We start from the raw sequence: 21,573 nt of genomic DNA, 5'->3' as shown, positions 1-21,573 counted from the left end.
TGTCTAAGGAGTGACCCAGAAATACGTATAGATAACTCTGGATTATAACCTCTACTGGCTTAAAACAGAGTCAACATTTTGTCCGTGAGGGAACTTTAATCTAGGAGACTCCAGGTCGGTGTTTCTTTGGATCAAAGCAGCCAACCTGCTTAGAAAGTCTTTAGGATGAACTGAATGGAAATATTGCGAGAGACGTCACCTCTGTCCTTGAAGAGTCGTGGTTACATTTTTTTACACAAAAGCTCAGAGGCATTACCTGCAAGGGTTTCCGATGTGAGTTAATGAGGTTTGTGGAGGAGAGAGAATAAGAAATAATGAAGAGCATTGCAATCAGATTTTGAATGTTTTGGCTCTTCCGGATGACTGAGCCAGTGAATGGGAAAATGTAGCTTAGCACGGTTCATTACGACTTTCAAAACCTGCAGATAATGACCGTAAATAAAGGGGTGCACAGTCAATCGAATGGGAATGCAATTTAGTGACTAGAAAAAATATTAAGCCTACTGTGTAAAACCAGATTTGAAAATAGTTTCCTCTAGCTACATTTTATTTAAAAAAAAAAAATATATATATATATATACACACATATATATGTGTGTGTGTGTGTGTGTGTGTGTGTGTGTATATATATATATATATATATATGAAGAGTAGGGATAAAAGAGGTTTGGCTAAATTTAGCAAAAATACTTGACTTTTTATGGAAATGTTCTACTAATACAGGTAAGATAAAAATCTAGGGAACCTGGGTTGAGGCCAGATTTGATATCAGTGACCTATTTTTATAAAACGAGCCAACTGATATTTTTTCTTTCTGAATGAACTGGTTAGAAATTCTCTCTAGCTCAGTAAAGAGATACGTGGCCAATATGCGAAAAGAAACAGGTCTCTTTCCATGAATTCACTTCCCCCAACCCTTTCTGAACCTCCAGAGCCAAAGATCCCTGTTCCAGGGCCTGACGGGGAATAGGGACAGGGGGAATGACTAGGAGCAATGAACCAGTAAGAGTCTATCCAATCATCATCAAGATTCTGTAGGTGTTACATATGTCGATCAGTCAGGTGCCTATTTCATGGTCTGGTGAGGCTTCCTTACTAAGGCGTGGCTGTTGTTATCCGTGACTGAGGCACAAAAGGAACAGAATGAGGCATGTATTTGACAAGGGCCATGTAACACAAACGAAGGTTACGAAATTTGAAGTGACCAGTGCAAAATGAAAGCCAGTGAGTGGTGAGGATTTCAACAGCTTAAATGGATTATCAAGAAAGAAAACTGCACAACCGTATGTCTCTGTAAGTAAGGCAGTATCCAAAATCCTGTTAGTCGACACTTCACTAAGTGAATGAAGCATAAAAAGTTTCGCTCGATGCTGACACTACAAGTAAATGAAGACGGTGGAGAATTAAGATGATAAGCTTGGAGTTGGTGTCCACAAATTGGCTCTAGTCTGAAGTTTGAATTCTCTAATGGACAAAGGTGTTTTTTGTTTGTTTGTTTGTCTGTGTCTTTAAAAAATATAAAGCATTTAGCTGACCTTAATCTGTTTTCCACCTCTCATACAGCTTTCTTTTAGGGGTCAATGTCTGCCTTAATCGCCCCAAATTTGAGACAAACTCACTCCTAGGGGAGTGCCAAGGAGACATTAATCTCGGTTCCACGATCTTCAAGAGAGCCACTATCGAAAAACCACTTATGAAAAACCAAAGACTCAACAAAACATTTTTCTTTCAAGAAAAATAAAGTTTGGCTATGTTCCAGGCAGGCTACCTAATACACATGTACTTACGGTGCTAAAGAAAACCAGATGATAGAAAATATAAATCTATTTTGCTTTAAAAATTTTTTTTCTGTAAAAACATAAATTTACGAAATAGTTAAAAGGAGAGTAAAATATTTCCTCCTTCATAAGCCATTCAGCTTAAAGGATAGTCACATTTAAAATATGACTCCATTAGTTTGAAATCAGTGCATACTCTACAGACTATTTCCATTTTGTTTATTAGAACACGGGTATAAATCACTGTGCAGTCATCATTATTTCACTCTTATGCTCGGTAAATAAATAACTATCATTCTAGTGAGGGACAGAGGATGGGGATGTGAATGCGGAATAAAGGTTTATGGGTTGATTTAAATTAACTGTGGACAGACGTGTTTATTTTTTAAATGTCCTCTAGGCTCTAAGAAATATGTCCACTAGTCTACATTCTACACAATCAAGATCAGTAGTATCTAAGTGTGTGATTATTTTTTTTTAGCAGATTTTTCCAATTTAAAGATAAATGAAAGATGTTAACTGAAGAAAAGAGGGAGTTGGGATCATTAAAATGCAACACGCTTCGGAATACGTTGGTTCCATCCTTTGAGCAAACGAGACAAAATGCCCATAATTCCTGGCAGAAAAGTCACAGTGACTCTGAAGCTGAGATACCTAGAAAAGCAGAGGGTGACACGGTGCCGTTGCTTCTCGAAACCATGACGCTGATTCCCGTCTCCACGAAGGGCACGGAGAAGTCCACCACTTCGGAACGTTCCTCATTGATGGTGAGTGAGCCCACGGCCATGACCGCCCGCTGATAGACCACCTGGATGCGAGGAGAAAAGCACAGCGTCGTTACATACCCTCCCCGCCATCCCTGAGGCCCTCAGGCCCTGAGTCTGAAGGAGAGCCCGTGGGGGGGGGGGGCAGGGGGAAGGTAACTTACTTCGCCTATCATTCCGTTCCACACGTTGTTAACTTTTTTGCCATGCTTCCCGTTCGTCACCAGGTAAAGGTCATAGGTAAACTTGACGGTTCTAGAAAGCTTCTTTAGGATATCGATGCAGAAGCCCTTGCAGCATTTCTTTACATTCATTCCCTCGTTGGTTGAATTACTGCAGAGAAAAATCCCGAGACCACGGACTATTATGAGTACTGGAAAATTTGTTCATAATCGCTAGCTATGCTCTTCCACTATTTTTCGTATGGAAAATTACGGCTCAAAATAGGGAAGTGGCTTTTCCAAGGATAGGCCACAGTGAGTGTATGACAGCAAAAGTAGAAAGTGTTCTTCATTATGACAGTGATCATGACAATGGCTAACATTTATTGAGTAATTACTATTGGCTATATGCACTGTGCTAAATGCTTTATACTAATTATTGGATTAATTCCCATGATGCTTCCCTTAATTAGGTAGTATTTGTATCTCCAATATACAGTGAGAGTTACTACCTCTTATTTTTAAAAGTTTATATTCCATGCAACTTCTTTAGACCAGAATTTAGTCATCTAATCTAAACTGAATTATTAAAAACTAACTGGAAAATGAAAGAGGAAGATGAGAACTTCATAGGTGAGGCAGAGTTTTGAATTATCCTATCATTGCAGATAGAGATTTGCAGCCAGGAGGATGCAAATAAGGGCGCCTGACTTAGGCAAGGCATTTTCCCTAACCGAGGAAAACACCTCAGCTAAGAACCAGAAAATCCTAGGTTCACTTTCTGCCTGGGTCCATGGCTTCAGTGTCTCTTGATAGAGTCATCAGTCAACTGAAGGCTCATTCATAACATTCCCCTCCCTCCCTACATGGCAGGAACTATAAAAAGGGACACTATTAAATAGCGATGTCCTTGATCAGGAAAAAAAAAAAAAAAAGCTCTATTAAAACAGAGTGTTTTAAAAGCTGTTTTAAGAGCTACCTTAATCTTCCAAGGTTACATTCACTGCTTTGAGCCAGCCACCTTGCTTTACTTACCTGACCAGGTCATATTCAAAGGACACCCACAAAATAATCAGAAATCCCATTAAAAGGGAAGGGAACGGGGGCCTTGCCCACTGATAACAAAAGGGACTGAGAAAGCTCATGCTGGAGGGTCGAGGCCTCTCTGGGCAGCACACTGATTCCACAGTGCACCCAGGCATTCGGTGAGCGTGACCCTCTGCCTTCGAGTCACGAATGTCACGAGATATGAGCTCTGTTTTAATACTCCATGTTGGGCACATCTATGCACTGAACTGCCATCTAAGCACTTTAATGATGTTTATGAAAATGCAGCATCGCGATAGGAAACAACCTACGTTTCCACACCATACGAAATTAGCAGGTTACACAGTGATACGTACAGAACGATCATAGCTATGAGCTTATGAAACATCTGAGGGAAAAACAATGAAGTATGAGGCTCAGCTATTTTTGAATGGTGATTTTTTTTTCTTTTTCATATTTTTAGGTTCCCTCCCCCCTAAATTACCTGTGGTGAGTATATATTATGTATATAATTGGATGCACACACACATCAAGCACCGTTGGTATATACTGACATCTATATTCATGAATATAGATAAATCTGACAAGATAACTGGGAGTAATGGAGGTAGATTGCAAAACGAAATCTTTTTTATTTTTCAATATTCTCCTTGTTTCAAGATCACTGATCACCTCTTCCGATCAGCCGTCACCATTGCCTTCTTTTGCTCCCATTCCCAAGGTCTGCTCGACCAACTTGCTCCTGCCAGCCAGGACCACCATGGAGAGACTTCCTAGTCTAGAGGCTGGATACCCTGGTCTGACCCTGCCATCCTCAGCTTGGGGGCCACATCTGTGTGTATTTACGCTGATGGTTGGTGGACTCGACCCCATAGTGTAACAGGAAGCGGGTATCTTCCCTACCCATCCCCTCACCCCCCGGTTTCCCAGTGCAGAGGAGGTCAGGCTAGAGTTACAACAGCCATAAACATGACAGAAATGTGTCCTAAGTAGATGAAATTAATGGCGTGTCCAAATATGACTTCATTCTTGGTATCTGTGGCTCTCTGAAAAATGTCTCAAAATTAAAATCTCTTTCTTACTGGATACCACATGTTTCCATGTTTCCATGTCTCTTCTCCCCCTCTCGCTATTTATGTCTTCTTCCATTCTTCTGTCACAGTCGCTTCCTTCACTTGGTCAAGATTCCCGGGAGAGTTCCAACAGGAGTTATAAATGCCCCAGGTTTAAGATTCAGAATCACCAGCATGTAGTAACCTATTTGATCTTTGGCCTCGCTGGGCACCTCAGTCAGTTTATGAGTTAATTATCCCTCCACATCCCCTACAAGAAGCATTTCTAGATTCTGATGGTCACTGATGCATTTTCACCCAGCAAGCAACCACCGAGGACCTAACTCTGTGCAAGACATGGAACTAGGCCCTGGGGACACAGGATGAAAAAGACAGGCCGCAAATGAAACACCTGAATTTATCCTGGGGGTTATGGAAACATAGCCAGCTCATAATTGAGAACTTCCGTTGGTTCCCATCATCGCCCTTGTGTGCGTGTGGAGGGGATGTGGTAACTATCCAGACATCTCAGAAATGGTGCCCTTGCAATCTCCCTCGGCTCTCCACCATTGCCCAAAATAAAAGGCGACTCATGAAAACGAATACAGGTAAAAGGAACAATCCTCTGGCTCTACATCCAATCCTCTGGCTCCACAGTTTCCCAGCATGGCCCGTGGACGTGAGCACAGCCATGAAGGTCAGGCAGAGGCACTTTCAGATCCTGGGGCCTCTGCTAACAGCCATGAAAACTCAAGATGGGTCTCTTTATGCACAACCTCAATTTGCTCGTTTGTAAACTGTGGAGGCTGACACTTACCTTGCAGGATAGGTGGGAAGATAAAATAAAGTCTTTAAAGCACCTCACATAAGCACTTAAAAATGTATCTCCTTTCTTCTTGCCAACGAAGGGCATTAATTGACAGGATGGCCATTTCTCCCTGTGTAGCAAGCCAGATATTCCTCAATTTCCCCTGCATGCCCTAACATTCTACTAGCAGGCTAGAAGAAAAGTCTGGCTTCTCAGCTCGTGACCTATTACCTGTGTCTTTAGAAGACTTAAACGTGCCCTCAAGACCCCATCATTTACCAGAAGTGACAGACAAAGGGTTTTTCCTGGGAGAATACCATCAAAAAAACAAATACTACCACATTATCTAACAGGAGTCCTTTGGGGAACCAATCAGGCTGCCTCAAGAATATTACCTTTAAGAAATGCAATTGCTCTAACCTATGTTAATGACGGGGTCAGTGGATCCTAGTAATTTTCTATCGCTCTCAGGTAAATCAAAGACCAAGGACACCTAGATGCACAGTAAACTCCTTGGGTCCCCAAGTGGGAAAAGGAAAGGGGAAAGCCGCCGCCTCCCATGGGAACCAAAAATGTGAATTTCAACCTGTTAAATTCTTCAGTGGAAAAGCCAATTCTTTCCAAGAGAGTCATTTATTCAGGGGCTCACTGTCTCCATACAAATGTGACTCAGGACTTGGTGAACGACTGCTCTCAGCAATAAGGCCCAGGAAATGGAGATGGCATCGTTATATAAGGGAGGTGCCCCACTGAGGTTATACACTCTGCTTTCTTCATCTGCTCAGGTTCGGCTCAAAGACCACCCACCCAAATCAAAACTTCCTCGGACAGCTTTCCCGGTTACCCCTTCCATCGCCTCCTCGGCTCATCGCCCTCGAGCACTGCACTAGGCCTCCATCTGTTTCCCGGACTTGCCAAGCTCTTTCCTGCCTCGGGGCCTGTGCACCAGATGTGCTCTCTACCTGGAAGGCATTTGCCCCAGTTCTTCCCGTGTTCGGCGCCTTCTCATCCTTTGTATGTCACCTCAAATGTTACCCGTGTGAGCTAAGGGGGCCTCGCATACCTCTTATCACGCCGCCTTCTTTACGTCGTTTCACAAGGTTTATCATAACATGAAACTCCCCGGTCCTTTATTGGCTGAATTGTTTTTACCTGTATATGTTCCATGACTACAAGATCATTGTCTTTTGTCTTCCCCGTTCACTGATGTATTCCCCACGCCCAGCATCATAAAATGTGCTTAATGGGTATTTATTTACTGACCGATCTATTCAAAGTTTCAACTCCAAAGGGGCTGACAACTCCAAAAAAGGCTGACCATTATTTGTTGAATAATCTACTCTGAATTTCAACTCCAAAGTGGCTGCTTATTGGTAAAGAAAAAAAAAAAAAAGAAAAAAAAGAAAAAAAAATTTCCTCAAACCAAAATGTGCCTTCGAAATATTTTTAGCCATCATATTTTTAAAAAATTATCTTTATCCCAAGAGCTGAGCTCGGGGATCTGCATTTTGTATAATAATAACCTAGGCTGGAATTTGGAATGCGGGAGGGAAAATATCCTTTCACTCATCCGTTCAAGCATCACCGACATTGGAGGGTCATGCTCCGTGCTGGTCACTGGGGGCACAAACATTAACGTGCCACATTCCCTATATTTAGGAAGCTAATAATCCAGGGGGAAATACGGACAAACTATAAGCCATAAAAACTGGGACAAAGATAGAGACAGAGTGGTATAGACTGAATGTTTGTGTCCCCTGGAAGCCGTAGGTTAAAATCTAATGCCCAGTGTGATTCTGTGCGGAGGTGCGGCAGTTGGAAGGCAATTTGGTCCTGTGAGTGAAGCCTTCAGGAATGGGATTAGTGACCTGATAAGAAGAGACAGGAGAGCCTGCTTCCTCTCTGCCACGTGAGGATAAGCAGAGGGCCCTCATCAGACACCAAATCTGCAGGCACCTTGGTCCTGGACTCTAGAACCCTGAGAAATAAATGTCTGTTGTTTGAGCCACTCCCTCTGTGGTGATTTGACTAAGACAGAGAGACACACCCAGAGCACTGTGGAGGGAGGGACAACTAACCCACCTCGGGGAGGGAGCGCTTCAAATTTAAGGACAAGGAAGAATCAACCAGATGAAAAGAAATGATCAGAAAATACTCAGGAAAAAAGACTCCCATGCCACAGTAGGCCTTTTCCTTTGGCGAATCCCCCACGAGGGTGGTGTTTTTGTTTGTGTTTGCATTAGCAAAGACCAAAGACTATAATCAGGGACGTGGACTTGGCCGTGAAGCATTACGCTTCTCCAAAAGGTATGTAGATTAGGAAGAAACCTTCACCAGAAGCACTGATTAAAAAAAAAAAAAAAAAATTCAGTTCTTTCTTCAATTGTAATAAAAGAGGAAGTAACACACACATGATGCTTGCTTTGCCGCCACTGAGCTAGGTAGGAAGTCCCCAGGAGATGGAGTTTACCTCGATCACAACAGGAAGTCATGGTTAAGGTGTCTGTTGACCCCCAAACGGAGTCGAGCTTTACAAATTTTTGAATAGTTTGGATCTGGGAAATATAAGAAAGATGGAAGGAAGTGGAAGGTATGGGATTGGGGGAAGGGGACAGCCAGAAAAATATAAAATAATTATTTAAGGAAAGGTTGAAAGGGAGGGTTGGTTCAGCATAATAGCTAAGGATATGGCGGTGGAGTCAGACGGACCAGTGTCTGAGTCCCGCCTCTTCCTTTTACTGGCTGAATGGCTTTAGACGTGTTTCTTAATCTTCTCATAACTTAGTTTTTACCATGTTTACAATGTCAGAACCACTTACCTGGTGTTGCTGTTGTTGAAAGTAAATAATGCAAACCACTTGGAGTAAGACTTTAAGTCAAGACTTGAAGTCTTTAAAAATCTATTATCATATTAGACCTATTATAATAAAGTATATTTCATAGTGTATTTTATTATTTTATAGACATTGTTATTGTCAATGATACATGCTATATGAAAGGATTGGACACGTTCGACTGACAGCGTCCCCAGACTCACTTGATTTTGACGAACTTCCGACATGGTACAGTGTTCCTTACACACGTCTCGGTCAGGGGGTCTATGTCCTCCACGATGACAAAGGGCGCCTCCTCCAGGGTGACGATGCTCAGGTGGTTGTCGTCTGGCTCACAGTCCGAAAAGGACTTGTACCTTGGCCACACAGCGTGCCTCAGGCTCAGGGTCTGGTTTTCCCACTTGCCCACCTGCATCACAAAGACAAAGCCACACCTGTGCTTTCTTGCACTACTGACTTCGAGAAAGACGAGTCCTTCCCCATAACAGGCACGAGAGAAGAACCCCATCCATCTACGGGCTTTGGTGCTACCTACTTACGTACTTACGTGCTTACGTGCTAAGAAAAATGGACATAAAGGGTAAGCAGAATACTGGGCATCCCCCATGCCCTGGACTCTCCCCAGACTAATTAAATTATGGGGGTTTTTGCCTAAGCACTAATACTGTTATAGAGCTCTCCAGGTGATTCTATTGTCCTGCAAGAGTTCAAGATCACTGATGTCATGAAAACAGCATGGACTTTTCGAATCAGGGAGGTCTGGGCTTGAATCTCTAATTCTGCCGCATATTTGCTAGACGACCCCAGGAAAGCTCTTAATCACTATGAGTGTCTGTTTTCTCATCTGTAAATAGGTACAATTCCACCTACTCTATAAGGACGTTGTGGGGATTAAATAAGGCAATGCATGAAAAGCATAGTGCTGGGCACATAGTCAGGACCGCATACTTTTTCGTTTTAGTACGGAAGAGAGACAATGCAAAGGAGAAAGAAAGAAAAAGAAACAAACAAACAGTGGTATGAAAAAGAAAGAGCAAAGGAGAGAGGAAGACGAAGTGGAGGGAAGATCGGTGGGCGGGACAAGGGGTAGGGGACAGAGCAGGCGAGAAAACTAGAAGCGTCACTTCAAGCTCAGATATGGTTCTATTTAAGTTGCAAATTAAGGTGAACTTTTATTAATCCGGTGCAGAGTGGAGCCTTCTGCTGCTTAGTGTACATCAGGACCTGTCAAAATAGAATCGATGTGTTCCCTCTGAGCAGCAGTCGGCATCGCGGTGGAATCAAATTGAAGGCTGTATGTTTTGAACCTTAATTTTATTTGACAGCTTATTGGCACTGCTCACGTACACACTGGGAGAAAGCTGCCCCCAGCATCGCACTTTCTCCTTCCTCCTCCTTCTCCCACGCGCAATTGCTTGACACCACGGGTCAGATCTTTATTTGTAATACCGACCTCAAGGAAAACACCTCATCTGAAAAGCTAAGTGCCAAGTCCAGGCTTGTCTGTGTTGACATGACCTGTTCGCCTCTCCTCCTGTAACGTACGTGTCACCAGAAATGAACCTCCGGCCCTTAAAGAGGATTCAGACTCGCCGGACCCCAGGAAAGGTGACGGAGTGGGGGAGACAAGGCAATCGGTGCTCTCTAAGATGACCTCATCTTTTGGACTGGAAAATTTTTGCTGCTTGTAGAGAAACAATGGTGTGGCCAATTACGAAACTGTCCAGCTTCACTGATACCTTCCTTTTTAAGATAGGAAGAGGAGTAAATTGGTCAAACATGTTGATCTACCTACGCTGTGAGGCGTAACACAAGCTGGAGGGAGAGTTGAGCCCATCTAATTCTTTATTCATTCAGCCAGGGTTTGCTGAATGCCTAGTGTGAGCCTGAGAACAGTGATGGGTAAAAACAGAATGGTCCCTGCCTTCTTGCAACTATCGGTTGGCTGCAAGTCAAAAATCAAACCAATAATAATAAATATGCTTTGATAAAGAGATATCCAAGCTTAGCCTTTGGGGACATGTCATACCAATCCTTTTATGTTCCTCCCAGAGGTTGGGTAGTTCCGTGCGTAAGAGAATGGCTTTTGCAGTCAAACAGAACTAAGTGCTAATGCTGGCTTCATGCATTAGCTGAGAAGCCTTGGAAAAGTCTCTTCCCCTCTCTGAACTTTGCTTTCTCTGTCTGCAAAATGCAGATAACAACAGGATAAGCCTGTCAGGACTGTAATAAGATTTAATGAGCCAAAAGTGTACACAAAGCATTGAGCACAGAACTTAGCGCACAACATACATGATAACTGCTATTATTTTATTATTGTTGCAGTTAGCATTTAAGATCCAGCTCAAATATTACCTAATCTACAAAGGCATATCCACCTTCCTTAGTAATATAGAACCTTGCACCTATGCCCACCATAGCATTTGATGCAAAATTGTAACAATTATAGAAGTGCTCACTTTCGAGCGCTTCTGTATAGTCAGGATATGTGCCAATATCGCCACTTAGTTAGATCCTCCCAGAACCTACCCGTTGAGAATTATTCTTCCGACTTCGCGATTCAGAAAACTGAAGCACAGAGAGCTTATGTAACCTGCCCAAACGCACACAGCTAGTGAGTGGTAGAACCAGACCCTAGTGTGTGCCTGGCTGAGTCCAAAGGTGCTTTCCCATTAATGCTTCTATTAATTGATCCACACTGATTCTGCTATAGCTCCCAGACCCTTCCTTCCTTGCAGAGACGGCTCCTAAGGTCCCAGATAACATACACGGAGGTAAAGACTGTTTTGCCAGCAGGTCTTCAGCGATGTCATTGACCACATCACACTCTACGCAGTGGGGGGGTGGGGGGGTGGGGCAGGCAAAAGCTCCAGCCCAAGACTGACTGACTCATGGAGAGAGAGGCTGCAAAAGTTTATGAGCTCCCAGAGTGCAGTAACTTCCCAAATCTTCACTCTCTCTCTCTCTCTCCCTTCCCAACATGTCTAAGTAAGCACCCATGGGTTGGCCAAGAAGGGTGGAAACAAGCTGTGGGTGGACAAACTCGATTGGGAGCCTTAGCTGCTGTGTAAGCACTGCCCTCGATCCCGAGAGCTCTCTGACAGACTCTTCTGATAGGCTCCCATTCCAACTCCAAGTATCCCAACTGCAAGACTTATACACCAGACAAAAGAGAACAGACATCCTTTCCTTTCCCCTCTTACATCCCTGTGTATGAGGGACTATAACTGAGTCCGGTGTTTGTAGACAGGTTTAACAGAGATTCATGAATTCCCTAAGTATTTATTGAATGGCTTCTAGGTTTCAAGCATGGGACTAGACACTAAAAATACTGTGGTGCAAACATATTACTTGCACAGAATTTTTATGCTAATTGGGAAGATCACACACAAGTATACGTCATACAAACCGGGAGGAAAAAAATGGGTCTGAGAGTGGAAAGAAGGGAAGAGAAATCACAGAAGGCTTCCCAGAGGAGGCGGTGTTTACACTGAGTTTGCGAATCCAAGATGAATGTGTGGGGAGTAAGGAGGGGTGGAGGAGGGGAAAGCACCCCAAGCCGGCAGGGGCCAGCTGACGCAAAGGCTTGTAGGTCCTGTTAAGGAGCGTTACCCTAAGAGTCCATCTAGTCTGTGAGCCGGAATGGAACGGCGTCTGCGGAGGTCATCGTGAGCAGCTATCCGTACAGTACCCGCCCAAAGGTGGCGGTTCTTTGCCTCCCTCAATTTCTTTTCTTTTTTTTATTACGAAAATATTTAACAACACAAAAGCGGGGTAGTAGGATGAATCTCTGTACTCTCATTATCCAGCTTCGGTAATTACTAACTCGTTGCCAGTCTTGCTTCATTTATACTCCCACCTACCCGCTTCTCCCATAGTACATTGAAGGAGATCCCAGATTTAATTCATGAACCCTTAATTTGATTTAAATATCTAATCTCCATTTGCTTAACAATATTAGACCTTGACAATCTATGCATTTATGTTTCAATCATTAGATTATGATTCTCCGATCTAGCGGAGATTTTATATATGTGATGATTGATTTCTACGTCCGCAGCTTCTAACGCAGGGCCTAGCATGACAAGGCACTTAATAGATATTTGTGGACGGAATGAATGCACATACAGCCTGAATTTTTTAAAGTGTCCATGAGTCGGAAAATTCTAGTCTGTTGATCAATGTGTCCACGTGTGCCTTGGCTACGGAATCTTGCACCCTAAGGAATGAGCAAGGCTGAGCCAATGGGAATCTTCCCTGGGACTTTTGCTGGGGTTACTAGGATAGGGTAATGACAGAAGACTCAATCAGAGATTGACTGTGGAGCTAAGAAATAGAAGAGAGCGATAAAGTCAGGATGGCATTGCTCGAGCTCTTACAACTATAATAATTGGCATTCGCTGAGCATTTATGTATTAGGCACATTCTTAGCACTATTTTGATTCTTATAAACAATCTATCCACAAGAGAAAGGCGAGGACAAGTTATTTTTTATCTCTATCATGAAATTTTTTTTTTTGTACTTTAAAACAGTCCTAAACTCACCCAAATAAGACTCTGTGAGAGAAGGAAAAAAAAAAAAAAACCTTCACCTTCAAAATAAACTGAATTTTGGTGATAAACCTTCGAGTGTTTCCAGCAAGTATACTGAAGTATATATTTTAGGACAAAAAATAATAATAATAGTAATTGACTTCTGATGGAGAAAAGTTATTTTGTCAAAAGAAATACAGGAAGAGAAATTAACTTTGTTCTTATCGATAAAATTTAAATACAGCGCTTTTAGAAAGTGATTGCTCTTCTTCTTGCCTAAAAAAGAATGTTTTGGGAAAGGGCAGTGATTACTTCTTGAAATGTTCAGCCAATATTTTCTCAGAGCACAGATAATTTCGGCTCCAGACACTGTCTTAAGCTAATACGCACCCCTTCGTGTCCGGATAAATGCAGAGATACGCTGCAGAGGCTGCAAGGGGCTGGAAGAAATTAGGTTAATAGATGTGTGTGCTTCTCCTTTCAAAGAGAAATGAGCGTTTGATCTCATTTGATCTGTTCATGAAATGCTTGCACAAGACAATTAAAATCACCTCATTACTGGGCCCCTGGGCTCCCAAGCCATCCCCTAAGAACATATATCTAAACAGCAAAATAACAGGTCTACTGCTGCTTGAATCCTTCCATAACCTATACTGCCTATGAAATCAAATTCAGACTCCCCTTTACGTTAAAGGGGCCTAGATCTGGGTCCGACCAACCTCACTACACGCGTCCGTGTCTCTCTCTTTCCCTTTCTCCCTCTATATCTCTTTCTCTCCCTTGTATGCCCGATACATACTCTCACACTAAAACATCTTCAAACGCGCCTTCAAACACACATATACTTACACCTACACACATTCACACATGTATACATATACACACATGTATATTGTATGTGTGTATGCATCGCATACCTATACGTCATACATAAATCTATACATAAGCACACACCCACACCCACACCCACACACACACACTCATATCCAAACTTACCACACACACACACACTCTCACAACCCCACACACATGCTCCGCTACACATACACACATACTTAGCACACACATATATTCACACCTCTGCACACTCACACACACACACATATACTAAGCCACAGAGAGGCATCTATCTACTTTTCACTTCTCACCGCACACGCCCGAAGGCCCCCACCTTCCCTGCCTTTGCTTGCACTATTTCTTCCACTCGAAATTCCTCACCTTATCATCGCCACGACTGAAGTCCCACCCACTCTTCCGGCTCCAATACCACTTCTCCCAGGGAGTCTGATTCTGCAGCTGGATTTCATGTGTGCATTTTCTGTGCCTCCACAACACTTTCTCTTTCCCTGCCATTCTCTCCTCATCCATGCGGGCACTCGACACAGGCATCTGGGGCTTTCCACAGTGCCGCACTCTGCAGGGGGCTCTGGGGCTACAACTGTGAACACTCCAGGCCTGGTCTCTATTCTCAGAGTTTCCTGTCTGGCTAGAGACGGGAAGTCAAAGCTCGATGGCGACAAAGCGAGGTAACTGCCATGCTACTGAAGCAGAGGGCTTGCTGCTCTAGAAGGAACCAAAAGATGCTTCTTAGAGGAAGTGGCTTCCAATTATGAGCCAGACCAGCAGAGCTGGGCTGAGGCTTGTTAAGGGTTCTATCTTTATTCTCAGGGCAACTGAAGTGTGTAGAAGGGTGGGGGGTAAGGACTTGACTGAAGACTTTTAATCAGGGGAGGGGATAAATCATTTTGGTACATTAGAACATTTCTTTCCAAAGTAACACAGAGACAGGGCTCGTGGTTAAAAAGAATCGTGAACGCAGAGAGATGGTTTAGGAGGCAGCTGCATTTATCTGGATGAGCCTGACACAGGCCAAGTCGGTGAGGGTCGGGTCGACATGAACTCACAAGATCTCTAAGTGGTAGACTCAAGAGAACTTAGAGACCCATGTACGATTGCCTGAGAGTGGGAGTGATGGCCCAGTTTGCATTGAATTATAGTTCTGCTGAGTATCCAGCCTGGCCTTGCAGTCTTCCACAACCATGAGACCCACGTCAGCTAGCTTACACCCTCACCCACAGGCCGGTTCAATAAATATTTGCTAAACTGAACTCGATTCAGACTGCAGCGTAGCATCAATTTTTACTTAGAATTCAAACTTAAAAGAGGAAAATGGCCTGTTTACTCAGCTCCTCTCCTTGGAGACAAGACAATAGGGATTGCAAAATTAAAACTCAGAGAGGAAATTTATTAAAACCAATGATGGAAGCGGAGATCACGCTGCCTATGCTCCAGCTCGACTGGCTCCGGTTAGCTCACCGGGTGATTTCATAACCAAGGGGAAACGGGCCTTCAAACAAACACTTCACGTGTGCAAAACATCGGAAAACATTTCAGTCCAGATAATAAGCAGTGATTTATTCCCAATCTGGAGAAAATATGAGTAATTAACTCCTCAGGAAGATGACTTTAAGGGGAAAAACAAAGCAATCAGGAGGCCAATTTCTCTCCACCTGAAATATAAAGACTTCCAAAAGGACACGCGATAAATGGCCGTGAAGGAAATTTAAAATGATTTAATGTCCATATTTAGCATAAATAGCATCATCGATTAGCATCCCTTCCACGCCTCTACATGCAAGTCTCACGCACAAGCAAGCTGATAGCGAGTTTACACACAAGTAATTTTGTGTCTTGGGTTACAGCTTGAAACCAAAGGCAGTTCCTAATTGGATTGATCTGAAAACTAACAACACAGATGTTTGAGCCACAGCTTAATATTAAGCTGAAATGCGCTCTGAGTATGGTTGGGTCCAAGGATTTTTTATTTTTATTTTTTTGAAAACCCACATCCGAGCTCAAGTTTGTCCAAAACAGCTAGTCTGCTGAAACCAAATGTCTCACTGGAATGCAGCTGTCCCCTGAATGGTATATTTGAACAGTTTCTTCTACAAAGAAACTGCCGAAAAACAGGTATGGGCCAAACCTATTTTGTCTTCAGTGCCCTGGGGCCTCAGATGGCCACTGACAAGAGTGACATTAAGAACTGCTTTTCAGATACCGAAGGAAAGTGTCTGCTACCTGTGGATACACTGTCTGAAATGCCCTCATTGAAGGTGGGTGGACTAGGAATCTTCAGCATGAATAAGGACTTCTCCCTGGCAGCTGATGAGAAGGTGACCTCTAGATCTCAGGGGTGACTGCACTGGTAGGTCCCAGATGAGGCTGGGAGCTGGACTTTGCAACCTGGATCTAGGTCATCCTGTTCTAAATGGTCGAAGGACCAGATTTTGAGAAGCACCTGAAGGATCACACCTATGGCTCCCAGCAGGGTTAAAAACGGCATAAGAAAAGATGGAAATCTCCCTTCTTGGGTTACTTATGTAACCAGTGGCAATTGCCAGAAGATCTTAAATGAGTTTAATCAGCTATTAGAGCCTTAATTAAATTCCTCTCAGTTGAAATTTCAGAATTGCCTAATTGTTACACAGCTCACATTGGAGCGGTTGATTTTTTTTTCCCTCCTGTAATAACCGTGCTCAGAGTAATCTAATACCTGTACGGATAACAGTGTCAGCTGTCTTGGAACCCAGCACTGATCTGGTAATTCATGGTGATGTGTTTTGATCTCCGTTAATTCCACAAACAACTCACAGAGTTGCTTTTCGTCCCCTATTGATGTTTAGTCAACAGGAGAAGAGCTCAATGTCTGCTCAACCTCAGATTTAAAAGCTCAATGCTCGTTCAACCTCTCTGGAACAATGAGCCAACATTCCCTCCAGAAGTTCATTTATGATCTTCAGTCCTCCACCGTTTCTCTGTCCCCAGGTCCCCCAGGGTGGAGAGAAGTCCTGTGTCTTGGGTTTTCTTTTCATTCGTGGTGGGCCCTCATAATAGGTGATGTGTCCTGGTAATTAGCTATGCAGTTAATAGTGTTTTCTTTCTCCTTTTTGGTTCCACATTGGAGTGATAAAACATGAGAGACTTGAAAAATCAGAACATAGAAAAGGCACGCTCTCTTAATACTAATTTTTTACCCATACTCTTAGGAGTCCTTCATTGTGTAACTTCTGTATCAGTCAGACTTCCATGGGCTATAATAATGATTAAATAATTAATAAGTATAATAACTGCCGTTTCTTGAGGGACTGTGATCACCTCGATGTGTATTTTCTCCTTTTATCTTTGATCCTGTGAGGAACAAGGCCATTATCATCTTTACTGCTTGGGAAACGGGGAGCTTACGTGACTTGTCCAAGATCAAACAGCGAGTGAGAGCATCTGGAATCTGAGCTCGGGCATCTGGTGTCAGAGGCTGGAGCCATTACCACACCTTGACAGTCCCAAGGTTGCCTTCAGGTTCGCTTTGGGAAATACCAAGGCAAACAGGAGCGGCTGGCTTTGTGGAGGGACTATTCCAGGGATCAGTTGGAATGACCCTGCTGCAGAAAGAGCGTGTCCTGGGAGCCAGGACACGTGAGGTTATCCTTCCCACCTGGCAGAGGAGCGACGTCTTTTTCTGCGATGTTCAGACAGAGGTGGTCATCTTGTGCTTTTCTTGCATGTATGTCAGTTTTATTTCCTCAGTTTACCTGTGAACTGATTCTTCCGAGGACCTTGAATTCCACCGTACAAATGCATCCAGCAGCAGAGAGAGCCGCGGGGAGCCCTTGCTGGCCTGACCGTTGAATTCCACTGATGCTAGCACCAACATCCAAATTAGACGATTAGAATAATAAATCAGGGGGAAAAAATCCAGCGCTCAAATGTAAAGTGAGTGACAATTAGGTAATTTGAGGATTTCAACCAAGAGGAATGTAATTAAGGCTTTAACAGCTGATTAGCCATTTTCTTCGCCTCTGTGGTCAACTCTGTTCCTTACACAGAGGCCTTAGAAGGGAGAGCGCATCTTCCCTTTGTATCACGTTGTACTTGAGATGCTGATGGCCAAGATGATGCAACTCTGTTTACCTTGCTGCATCTGTTATTATCAAAACTCAGCCGTAAACTTGGTTGAACCCCTTAAAGGCCTGGAAAAGAAACCCAGAATATACACAGAGGTCTGCAAAAGCAGATCGGGAGACGTGGTGGGGTGGAGCGGAGTGGGGGATGGGGCAAGCACAGAAATGGGGTGGGGGGAGAATAAGCACGTAATATGGGACCAGAACTGGACCGAAGGTCAGTCCTCTGTGACAATACTAGTCATAACCATGTTTAACACCTTAACAAAGGCGATTTAAAAAAAAAATACTGTAAAGGTTTCTCTTTGACCTTCTAATGTACTTTTTTTGGGTAAATTTCAAAGATCAGTGTGGTTTCCACTTGTAAGATAAATAAAATGCCATTTGCGATCTGGCAGAGTAAATAGCTCTTTTTGAGAGGATTTGCTTGAATGATATTTAGCGGCTCCGTTCCCTGGGTGGAGCTGCCAGAGAGTTAGGATGCAGGCCAGAGAGGCACACTCCGATGCTGGGCTGATGGCAGAGAGGGCCTTTCATTTATCAAGATTATCTACTCATTCTTACTAGCCTGAAAATTATGACAAGGCTGGGCACGAACATAAACATAACTTCTCTTACTCTTGGGGCAACTTTTCAAACGTAAAATCCCTGAAAAGTGGCAACAGTTTGGGGCCGAGTATGTTAGCAGTTAAGGAAAGGAGGTAAGTTCTTGGTGATTAAGTTGCAGACTTGGGAAGCAGGAGACGTCAGTGTAACACATCGGACTTGAGAGATGGAACAGGCCAAAAGCTGATGGGTTTCCTCACTCAGCATTATGTAAAACAGCCAATTCCATTTGGCTCCTGGCCCTGAGCATTCAAAGTTAACCTCACTGACAGCGTCTGCCGAAATTTAAAATAAGGTTATAAGACCCGGGGGTATCGATCGGCTGCAGAGCATTTTATCCTCTTACCCATGAGAAGTAATAGGGTTGTGAAAGTCGCAGTGTTTAGAACTTGGTGTCAGGTCTCTGGTGGACATTTGATTTTTCATATCTGGGGCGAAACAATAAATTTAAATCTTTGAGATAGACGTTTTCCTTCTTGCAAATGAAAGGGTGAGCCAGGAATGGGTGCCTGAGGCCTGGCTGATTATTACAAAGATGCTAACCAAAGCATTCTGCATGGGTGAAATCCATCGCTGTGATGAAATGCACACCGATCAGAATTTCAATCCTCTGTAGATAAGATGGTATTTTCACAATCGTTTTTCTTTGCTCAGCTCTGGCCCCGAACTACTTTGCTTTGCTCCAGGCTTGTCTGAGCCCTAAAGTATTCCAGTGAGAGGATCCTTTGAAATACTAAGGCCAACAGAAGATTTAATGGTGAGGAAACAGTAATAAGCTTAACCACAGCTTTGCCCACTGTTAAGAACGTGATTAGAAGGTGGTGGGGGAGATGAGGATCCCCCTGGGATGAGCCAAATAAGACTTGATATTTCAAAAAAAAATAAAAAATAAAAGCCTAAGTCATTCTCTCCTGTCCGCCCAATTTCACACAAACCGATTATCCTCATCTTGGATACTAATGAACAATTCCAGAGCCCCGCAGAAATACTAGGAGGAAATGACAATCTTGGTGACCAACCAGGCAGCTACTTGGCAGTGCTTTCTCTGTTGAATTAGACTGGCAAATTCAGTAACGTAAAAGGACCCTAGAATTGGAGTCAGAAGGCCCAAGTTCAAATTCAACTATGAAGCTTATGAGCTATAACATCTTAGTTAAACCACAATGTTTCAGATTCACACAAATTGTAGCCTAAGCTAGAATCCCAAGGTTCCTGATTACTCCGTTATAACCACTAAGTGAAGCCATTCTCTAGGTGTTTGGTCTGTTAGGATTAAATGACATTGATTCATTGGTTCGGTCATTGGACAAATGTTTGTTGAGCACCTACTATGTGCCATAAACAGTTCTAGCACTGGTGATACAACAGTAAGTAAGCCTCTGAGCTGGAGGTCTGCAAACTCCAGTCCAAGGGCCAACTGTTTTTGTACAGCCCACGAGCTAAGAATGGATTTATTTATATTTTTAAATGGTTGGGAAAAAATAGTGTTTCGTGACATGGGAAAATTATGAGATTTGAATTGCAGTGTCCATAAATAAAGTCTGATTAGAACACAGCCATACTCATTTCATTATATGTCATTTATGACTGCTTTCATGCTAAAACAGCAAAATCGAGTACTTGCCTTACACACAGTATGGCTGACATACACACACATACACACACACAAAATATTTAGTACCTGCCCTTTACATAAAATGTTTGCCAACTCCTGATCTAAGTCTAGGAGACTCACCCGTCGGTAGGGAAAATAAAATAAGATGCCCTCAGAGCTACTTGTAAAATAAAACAGAAAATGACAAGTGCCAAAGGACGAAAGGTGACATAAACGCAGGGGGCGCCAAAGTGAGAGGGAAGCAAGTATGAGAGGGGTGGCCACTGAGGGGAGTCGCTGAGCAGGCGACGGAGTCGAAAACTCAGAACGGAGACAGGGACATGCTCATCGCTTGGATGAATGGTGTGGGCAAAAGCACAGAAGCTGAGCTTAAGGGACGTGTTTGTGGACCAGGAAGTTACCCGAATTGGAGGAAACACACAACATACATCGGGAATGAGAAAGCGGAATGAAGGACTCACTGAGATAAGATCCCAGAGGCCCCCGGATGTCGGGGTGAAACCCCTATGCGCACACTGGAATTTGGTGGCATTCGAATTCATATTGCCAATTGGCCTTGGGACCCCGTAATGACTTACTCAATGCCTGAGGATAATACTGGCGATTTCACCCACGTGTGGTTGATATTTATTAACTCCACATCTTTTGGAATTGCCCCTATTTTCAAATAATTGTATCGGTTCTTTTATAAATACGTTCACACTTGTTAGGCTATTGAGATAAAATCAGAGGTCAGTTTCTTGACTTTCTCTTGCCACCCCTGGTTCACTGTAGACGGCCATTCCCATGGAGGGATGAGTCACTGGGAACTGCTTGATGTCAACGATTCTAAACCTAGAAAGTCCACGGGGCTTCACTCGGCTGTCCTCACGTCCCTCCCGCGCCATCCTGGCCACGAGCCCCCGTGCTGCTCTCCCTTCTCCCACCCGATCTACTCTCTCACGCTTCCGCTTCCTTCTCGCGCCCGCCTACACCCCCTTATCGACCCCGCCCGCAGATTTTGTTTGGCATACACGCAGTTCTCCTGCTCCCGCTCTGTCCTCCTGTCTCACCCGCCTGGTGCCACTGCGCCCCAAGCCCAGCTCTGAGTCAATCCGACCACGTCCTCCCCTGCTAACCGCCGAGTACAGACAGAGAACATCACAGAAACATACGGATTGATATCCCTTCTAATGTAAGGACTCCTCTGGCCAAAAAAAAAAAAAAAATCCTTCTCTCTTTTCCTGACTGGCTATCTCCCAGTCCCTAGAAACTATTTCAAGCCTTCACACCTGCCCACGAGACTGCAAGTCCGCCAGCTCCATCCTCACTCCCAGCCGACGAATCTCTCTTCGCAGAGTCTAGGGACAACCCCCACACCCCACAGACATACCTGCCTCTGTACACGTGTCTTTCTTCTCTCCTCCTTCGATAATGG

The 21,573-nt window shown here is 43.6% G+C and overlaps 1 protein-coding gene across 10 annotated transcripts in view; it reads right to left on the bottom strand.

Moving 5' to 3' along the window:
- Nucleotides 1-21,573, bottom strand: part of GRIN2A (glutamate ionotropic receptor NMDA type subunit 2A) — a 522,696-nt gene that overhangs the window by 69,220 nt on the left and 431,903 nt on the right. For all 10 annotated transcript variants that reach the window (XM_036225800.1, XM_036225809.1, XM_036225808.1 and 7 more), the window contains 3 exons: nt 8,648-8,853; nt 2,707-2,875; nt 2,433-2,586 (listed from right to left, as the gene is read on the bottom strand). In XM_036225800.1, coding sequence (XP_036081693.1) covers nt 2,433-2,586; nt 2,707-2,875; nt 8,648-8,853 — 529 coding nt within the window. The remainder of the gene's footprint in view (nt 1-2,432; nt 2,587-2,706; nt 2,876-8,647; nt 8,854-21,573) is intronic.

Source organism: Rousettus aegyptiacus, unplaced genomic scaffold (genome assembly GCF_014176215.1).
Source record: "Rousettus aegyptiacus isolate mRouAeg1 unplaced genomic scaffold, mRouAeg1.p scaffold_m13_p_8, whole genome shotgun sequence".
Classification (NCBI taxonomy): Eukaryota; Metazoa; Chordata; class Mammalia; order Chiroptera; family Pteropodidae; genus Rousettus; species Rousettus aegyptiacus.
The sequence above is the reverse complement of the archived record's forward strand: the minus strand, read 5'-3'. Positions and strand labels throughout refer to the sequence as shown.